The 9,225-nt window shown below is 34.0% G+C and overlaps 1 protein-coding gene across 1 annotated transcript; it reads left to right on the top strand.

The window, feature by feature from the left end:
- Nucleotides 1–3,248: 3,248 nt before the first annotated feature.
- LOC108212297 (uncharacterized) lies at nucleotides 3,249–4,829 on the top strand. Its single transcript, XM_017384022.2, has one exon. The coding sequence runs from the start codon at nucleotides 3,249–3,251 to the stop codon at nucleotides 4,827–4,829; it is 1,581 nt and encodes a 526-aa protein (XP_017239511.2).
- The last annotated feature ends 4,396 nt before the right edge of the window (nucleotides 4,830–9,225 follow it).

Genomic DNA, 9,225 nt, shown 5'->3' with positions numbered 1-9,225 from the left:
ACACATTATAAAATTTTATGATTTTTTAAAAATTTACTTAAATCTATAGAAATCCACATTACCTCCTCAAGCAATAAAAGCCTACATCAATATTTTTAATGTACTTCTTCCGTGCCGATTTATTTGTCTTATTTGTACTTAAAATGATGTATTATATTTTAACTATAAAAGCTACTTTTTAATACTAAAATATGATAATAATTCTCTGTTTGCAATTGCTGTGACCGTTCATTTCTTTTGAATAATGTGATCGTTGTCGGTATCAAAAAACTTTACTTTTGTATGCTGAGTAGCACATTGCTTTAAGAATATGGACAAACTGTGATCGGACGACTCGACCTCTTAGATGCATTTGCAATGTCTGTGGGTTCTTCTACTGCTCAGGGCTGGGCCTTGTCGCATTAAAACAATAATGCTAAGCATACTTCATGTTCATGCTCGCTTAGCCGCTTGTGATGTGACATGTACCTGAGCTTCACTTTTTTAGTGGAGTTTCATGTCCTTTTGGATGTTGCGGAGAAGAGGTCCAAAACTTTACTTAGCATGTAAGCAAGTTAATGAAAAAAGTCTTCTCGGTCTCATTCTGTATACAGATTTCTTTTCTGAACGTCCTGTATACGTTTCAAAAATAATAAATTTTTATATAATATAAAACATCCTTACATCAATTACTTTCTTACATTATTTTTATTTTATAATAATATAAACACTATTACATCCAATATTTTTTTCCACTATCTCAACTTTATTATTAAATATAAATAAATCACACCATTATATCTATTTTTATTGAAATTTAGTTTTTTTTTTACACTTTTTTTTGATTTCCTTACCCAACTAAATGTATACGCGGTTGGTTGGGACGGGGAGAGAGCTTTATAATTTTATAACTTGTCCCTGGTCAGGGATCTAGTTTTTATAATCGAATCCGTGTGGCACCCAAGATCGAGAGGCGTTTAAGAGCGGATCAACATCTTGTCGTCGCTATTGTTGCATTATACTTTTAGCTGCTTTCGGTTATCAACTTTATAAAGTGTTTTAAATACATGAGCAACATTTATATATTACACGAATCACGATCAATGCGAAATATTAGAGTATGCAATTTAGAATTAGACATAATATATTATATAATCTGCATTAAAACTAAGTAACTGTTATGAAAATAACTACAATATAACTAGCTCAAAATGTATAGAAAAGAGGGAGAAGGAAGACTTGTATTATCATATTGTTGTACCTCTCAAACTTACACAAATGGCTCTATATATAGGCCCTCTAGATTAAGTTAGAAGGATAGTGAAAAGCCAAAAGTTGGCTATTGATGAGAGAATACAAAAGGTGAGGATAACACAAGAGTCATCCACACTATACATAGCACTCCCCCTTGGATGACTTGTATCAACATCATGCCTCGTTAAAACCTTACTAGGAAAAACCCAGTGGGAAAAATCCTAGTGAAGGAAAAAGAGTACATGAGTTGGACAAAATAAAAATATTTCATTTATGTCTCCCCCTCATCAGGATATGAATATAAAAATTAGCAAATATGACGAAGTATACGCATCCCGATCATGTGTACTGACTTCTCGAACAAATCACCGATTTATCTCGTTTGTCAAATTTTATGAGTAAATAAGAACTTCGAGTCTATATGTTCCCTCATGTCACCTTTCATGTATCCTTCCTTGTACGTGATGCTGCCTGCAATTTGTTTCATGACAAAAGAAAATCTCCACGATAATTTATTCAACTTTTGATCCCCTATTCTTTATGCCTGCAAAAATTATAGCTTAAAATTTATAAAATAGGTTAGTGCAGATCGAATAAAATTTTCACTTTGTAACTTGAGGTTAACACGCCTTTAAAGCGAATGATCCCTTAACAATGAACACTAACCGAAAGCGGAGACTTGCTTTAAATAATTATGTCAAAAACGTGTATGATAAAACATGTTGTAGTTTACTTAGATACGGTACTTCAGGTTCGAGAATTTCTTTCAAGTGTTCACAAAAGTTAGTGTACTATCGTGTATAATCCTTCTGGGATTCACATATGACAATATATCATTCATCAAAGGGTAATCCTTCTTTCAATATATATACCAAGAAATACGTTATCACATAATATAACATATAGTATTTTAATCAGGTGCAACTCAATTCAATGTTAACTAGAAACACATTCTAGTTTCCATCTGCTCTGGCCAGAGACTTTATGAGTTGTAACCTATAATTTGATATACAATGATAACATGTATTTGTCAAAATAATTTTGTGTTGGACTGCTGGTCCGACACTACGTCATATTTGGCCTATTGCAAGCCCCAAATGATTAATGTTGCATAAAGTGTTGCAATAGACTAAATATTTTCGTCCCTACTGTAACAGTTTGTAATATGTTGCAACAGACAAAAAAATGTTGCTCCGATCATAACATTTTTTGATGAAATTACAAAATCATTGGCAGTTGCAATACTTTTCGAAAAGTGTTGCAAGAGAGTGTACGCTTTGGTCAACTTGACCGAATTTTAGTTTAAGCGGGGGTTTTGATTTTTCATTGGGCGGGTGCTTTTTAGTACCAAAATCTTTCTAACACCCAAACTCACTCATTTCTCTTGTTTCTCTCACACTATCACGCTCTTCAGTCGACTCTCTCACACTCTTAGGTATATCATCTCTCATCTCTCTTGTTTCTCTCATCTCTCTGTATTCTCTCAAGCATCTATGTCAATTAGGGTTCATCTTTCTAATTAGGGTATACTTCTCACATGCACATATGTTAGTTTGTGCAGATTAAGCTTGAAGACTTCAGTGAGCTTGAAGGTTGAGGGTTCTCACAACCGGCCATTTGCTCAATTGAGATAAATTTGCTCAATTCGGCTATATGCTTTTGATTATATTTGCTCTGTTGAGGTTATATGTACATTTTCTCTGCTGGGTTATATGTTTATGTGTTTGTTGGGTTTGTTTTCTTTGTTAATTGCTTTGTTATGTTTATACTTGTTGGGTTATGTGTATTTGCTTTGCTGGGTTATGGGTTATGTTTATTTGATGGGTTATGTGTATGTATTAATAAGGCCGATTTAAAGAGAATTGATGCTCCTGCTAGATTATTATAGTGGATGTGATACAATATATTGTGTGTTGTCTCTAATTTCTTGCTGATGTGGTGTTGAGGCCCTGTTTTGGTGGTGGTGGTGGTGTGGTATTTGAAGCTTTAATATTATATGTTTTATCATGCAGAAAATGGATTTTGAAGGAGAAAGATGGGTTACATTTCCAAAGTATAGTGAACAGTATAGGAAGGGGGTCAAAGAGTTTATTAAAAATGCTTTTACCGAATTTGGGTTGGGAAAAGAAATGAAATGTCCTTGTAGAAAATGTGCTAGTCGTTATTGGAATAGTGAAAATGGTATCCATGAACACCTCATATGTAATGGTCTGTGTCCACAGTCCATTCAGTGGATTTATGAGGTGTCAACCCAAAAGAAAAATGACATTGAGGATGGGATGGATATTGAAAATGGTTTAGGTTTAGGAAATGAGTTCGAGGAGATGATACAACATATATATGAGAATAATATTGGTACTGAACATGGAGGCAGAAAGGGGATGGACGATGAAGCCAAGAAATTTTATCGGCTTGTCGAGGAGGGTGGGCAGCCTTTGTATCCTGATTGTACAACATTTACTCGACTTAGTTTCATAGTTAGATTGTACCAATTGAAATGTGTTCATGGAATGACTGAGTCGGGAGTTAGCGATTTACTTAAGTTGATTAAGGATGCTTTTCCTAATGTCAACATACCATCCACTTTTAATGGTGCGAAGACTATGATTAAAGATCTAGGCCTTAATTATGAAAAGATACATGCATGTAAAAATGATTGCATGCTACTTTGGGCCGAAAATGAGAAATTGGATGTTTGCAAAAAATGTGGAGCTTCAAGATGGAAAGAGGTGGAAGATAAGAACAACGGTGTTGAGAGCAATAAGGTACTGGTGAAGGGACATAAAATCCCATTAAAAGTGATGAGATATTTTCCTTTAAAGAAAAGGCTACAAAGAATGTTCTTGAGCTCAGAAATGTCTAAACTAATGACATGGCATGCTTTAGCACGAAAGAAGGATGGACGACTAAGGCATCCAGCTGATGGTCAGGGTTGGAAGTCGATGGATAACAAGTATCCAGATTTTGCGGGAGAAATTCGAAATGTTAGGTTGGGTTTAGCCGCTGATGGATTTAATCCATATCGTACAATGAGCATTTCTCACAGCACCTGGCCCGTTGTTCTAGTTAATTACAACCTCCCGCCTTGGTTAATCATGAAACCAAAAAACCTTATTCTTTCAACCATAATCCCAGGCCCTACCCAACCTGGTAATGATATCGACATATATCTACAACCCTTAATTGCAGAACTGAAAGAATTATGGGTCGATGGAATACAAACATATGATACAAGGTCTGACTGTACATTTAAGCTACAAGCCGGCCTTCTTTGGACAATAAGTGATTTCCCCGGATATGGAGTTTTATCAGGTTGGAGCACTAAAGGTCATCTAGCCTGTCCTTCGTGTCACTATGATACCTCATCAATATATTTGAAGCATAGTAAAAAGGTTGTGTATTTGAATCATCGAAAATTTCTAAGTCCCGATCACAAGTGGAGGTCTGATAAAAGACGGTTTAATGGTGAAGTGGAAATGGGAGAAAGGCCTGAACTGTTAACAGGCATGGAGATTCAGAACCTGTTGTCTCGTTACGAGAATTGTTTTGGTAAGGGAAACACGAAGCAGATGGGTTGTTCTTCAGATTGCCCTTGAAAAAAATTATCCATTTTTTTCGAACTACCATATTGGAGTAGTCATATGGTTAGACATAATCTTGATGTGATGCATATAGAGAAGAATATATGCGATAAAATTCTGGGGACTTTGTTAAATATTGGGGGAAAGACAAAAGATCATCTTAATGGCCGTCTCGATTTGCAAGAAATGGGAATTAGAAAGATTCTTCATCCTTACAAGTCTGATGTTAATGATACTCTTGAAATTAGAGCATCCTGTTTTGATATGACCAAACAAGAAAAAGAGATCTTTTGTTCGGTTTTAAAGAATGCTAAATTCTCACATGGATCTGCATCAAATATCAGCCGTTGTGTTCAGGAGCGTAAAATTGCTGGTTACAAGAGTCATGACGCTCATTATATTCTCCAATATTTGTTGGAATTCGCTGCAGTAAAAACACTAAAACCTGAGGTAGCAATACCTCTGTAAGTCTAAATGTAAAGACAACCCTATCTGTTACATAGGGATGATAACTCAACAATAGAACAGGACAAGTAAATAACACTACGCCTGCACCGGAATCGGAAGATACGAAGACAAAGGTTGAAGAAGCCATCTACAGTCTTGAAGGAATAAGTTCACTGGAAGAAGTTCATTAATATGTTCATGCCTCAGTGAAGAATAAAGATTGAAGTATTCAAGATTGTGGAAGCAATGAAGATGTTGTCCAAGTACTCGAAAGATTTCAGTGCAACCCCTGAAGCAAGATATTTCTATATATCTTGGTTGGTTATTTATAATCAACAAACTGAAGCATAAACTAACCCGGAACCGACTGATCAATGTTTGCTGACAAAGACGGTACAATGTTCAACTTCAGTGTTAGTCGCTTGTGAACCAGACCAGTGCACTAAGCGTCAGCACGTACGGAGCTTTGCAAAGTATTTATCGATCGAAGAATTGATCCAGTCATATCAAGTCATTTGTTCCAAAGCCAAGTCAAGCCAAATGCCAGCTATGCCAAAGCTTACTGCTCAAATGCCATATGTCAAAGCTTCCACAGAAAGCCATATCAGGAAGTGACACTTTATATATGTGTGCACTTATATATTTGTATATGTACAAATATAATTATATATGTATATATGTATATTTAATTAAATATAATATATATAATATATATGTATATATGTTTTTAAACATATGTATATGTATATTTATATGTATATATATTTAAATAAATATATATGTATATAGTATATGTATTTATATTTTACATAAACATTTATATATTTAAGTGTATATATATATATTATATTATGTGCATAAATATGTGTATATTTATATCTATAGATAATTATATATATATCCCTATATATATTTATATTTATATTTACATATAATTTTATGTATATTATATATATTTAAATATATGAGAATATATTTAAATATATGTATATATATATATATTACTATATGTTTATATAAATATTATTTATATACATTTATATATATATCTTTATTTATACATATATTTATATAATATTATGAATATAATATAAATATATGGATGGAGCAAACTCAAGTCAATCTCAGTCAAAGGAGTGATAACAAGGAAAGCTCTTACTATGTGAGGAACAACATTTGACCGAAGTCAACAGCTCTTCCTCACTTAGAAAATTCTCTAAGTACATCACAGTGAAGACATAGCACTCTTGAGGCGCAACCTTTGACCAAAGTCAAAGTTCGTCCCCAAGAGATGAGAGATAACAGGGGAAGCATTACAATGGTGGAGCAAGTTCATATTTGCCTTAGAATTTCTCTAAGTCACCATATACCTCTTGCACACTCTATGGCGCAACATTTGACCAAGGCGCAAGGTTTGACCCGGGCGCAACATTTGACCCGGGCGCAACATTTGACCGGTCAAATGTTGCTCCTCTACTACCAACTTCCCTTGGCACAACTTTTACAACTTAGAATTCATCTAAGTCATGCACACAAGGGAACACTGTGAAGGCGCAACCTTTGACCAAAGTCAAAGGCGCAACCTTTGACTTGTCAAAGTTGGCGCTAACAATTCTCTTGAATTGTTTTGTTCTAAGTTGAAGAACTCCACAGGGCACAGAAGGAAATCCCCTGGAGCGCAAACTTTGACCAAGTCAAAGTTTGCGCCTCCAATTCATTTGTCCAAGGCGCAACTTTCACTTGGTTGATTCTAAACCAAGTCCCAGCCTAAGGAATGCACTGTGAGGCGCCACTGTTGACTGAGGTGGCGCCAAGTTTGACTGGGACAGGGGCGCCAACTTTGACCTGGCAAATAGCTCAAGATATTACTTAGAATAATTCTAAGTAATACACACCACTACACTGTATGGCGCCATGTTTGACCAAAGGGCGCAAGGTTTGACCACAACTTACAAGCGCAACTTTGAGTTTCTTTTGGAGTTAGTTTTATTTCTGGACAAATCAATTTAACCCCAGTTAAATTGAATTCGTCCAGGACGAACTCAAGTCGTCCAGGACGAACTCGTTAACCATGGTTAGTTTATGAAAGCCTATAAATATGTGATTGTGGTTCTCACAATTTACATCATCCTTCGGGATGGATGGCCAAGTGCTATGCACAAACTCTCTCAAATATACACACACCCTAGCCTAGTTTTGTACCATAAATATTTGTAGTGGATAGGGCTTGTAATATTTAGAGGAGTGGTCATTGTAGCCAACCTTCGGGTTTGGATTTGTAGCACCTTCGAGGTATTTATCAATATACAGATATACCTTGGAAAATGTTGTGTGTTGGTTTAATATTTTCATATCCTCAGAAACCGACCCAATAAATATCCGGAACACGAAACCCATTACAGAACTGCAATTTGTTTATCCGCAAGATTCGAAAGAATTTTAAATTGTAGTGAGTATCGTATTCAACCCCCCCTTCTACGATACTTTGGACCTAACAATTGGTATCAGAGCCAGGTTGATTGATATACAAATCAGGATCCTTATCGTACGGAAAATCAAGAACCTAGCTTTTGATATTTGATTAGGGGAAATGTTCTTCCGGTTTGTGTTGCTGAATTTGTCTGTAGGCCTAAGTAAGGAATATCTGTCGGATACTGAACTTTGGACCGGGACTTATAAATTTATACTTTAAATTTTAAAAAGTTTATTTTATAAATTTGACTTAATTTATTTTAAACTTATTAATTGAGTTTATTATGAATTAATTAAATTTATCTTATAAACTTAATTAAATTTACTTTATAAACTTTACTAAATTCATTTAATAAATTTGCTTAAATTTATTTCAGACTTGTAAAGTTTACTCTTAGACTTTATCAAGTTTATCATAAATTTTTAAAAATTTATTATTTAAATTTGTATAGTTTATGATTTAAATTTAAGTTAAAATATAAAATATAAATTTAAGAGGATTTAACTGATTATGGATATAAGTTCAAGTTCAAGGATTCAATTTAGTTTGTTCTGGAAGTAATAATTTAATTGGAGACGAGACACTTGAATATTTTCAAAAATTAAATTTATCTAATAAATTTGAATATATTTACTAAATGAATTTGAAATAAATTTGTTCTAAACTTATTCAGTTTATTATGAATTTATTTGAATTTATTTTTTAAATATAATTAAATTTACTTTATAGATTTAACTAAGTTTATTTTATACTTTATTTTCTTTCATCTTTTAAAAACTTATTTTTAAATTTATTTTCTTTATAATTTAAACTTAGTTTAAATAATCAAGTGTCCCGTAACCTTTTTAATCATTCTACTCCAAGACAAATCAGATTGACATTTAGTTGAGACAGATCAGGCTGACAGATTACAAGACAAACACCGGGATTTCAAATACCAGATTCTCAGAATCGGTAATGGAATTACATTGATGACCCAATCCAATTGATTACTCAAAGAATTATTAGAAGCAGTTTTCCATGTTCGACAAAGATGATTGTGATTCGAAGAAGATTCCATTGAAGACTAATTTGGTACTACTAACAGTGGATTTTGAAGAAGGTACTTCAGGCCTTGATCTGAGTAATTACTCCGACTTGATTATCAGATCACCAGATCAGGATGGGAATTTGCTACATCTACAATGAAGCATCTTTCCAGGGCTCGGAATGTCAACTTTGAATGGCACCACTAGTAGTAGGAAAAGAGAAGTTTTTGCAGAAGAATCTTCAAGGGATTTCAATCTAACTCAGTGATTTAGGGATATACAATTACTCAGTGAATTGTACAAATGCTAAATCTATTTGGAATCAGCTGAACCAAAGACAGAGAACTGTGGAGGTTTAAGGATATAATTATTAAGTTATTACCGCACCAAATCAGTTTCGTGCATTTATGTCAGAATCTTAGGACTGAACAGAAGAGTTTGTAACTGCTGAATTTGAGGAAGC

The sequence above is a fragment of the Daucus carota genome, chromosome 3 (assembly GCF_001625215.2).
Source record: "Daucus carota subsp. sativus chromosome 3, DH1 v3.0, whole genome shotgun sequence".
Lineage (NCBI taxonomy): Eukaryota > Viridiplantae > Streptophyta > Magnoliopsida > Apiales > Apiaceae > Daucus > Daucus carota.
The sequence above is the reverse complement of the archived record's forward strand: the minus strand, read 5'-3'. Positions and strand labels throughout refer to the sequence as shown.

What these genes read in the sequence shown, in the direction of transcription:
- LOC108212297 (XM_017384022.2), top strand. Translation starts at nt 3,249, where the DNA reads ATGGATTTTGAAGGAGAAAGATGGGTTACATTTCCAAAGTATAGTGAA.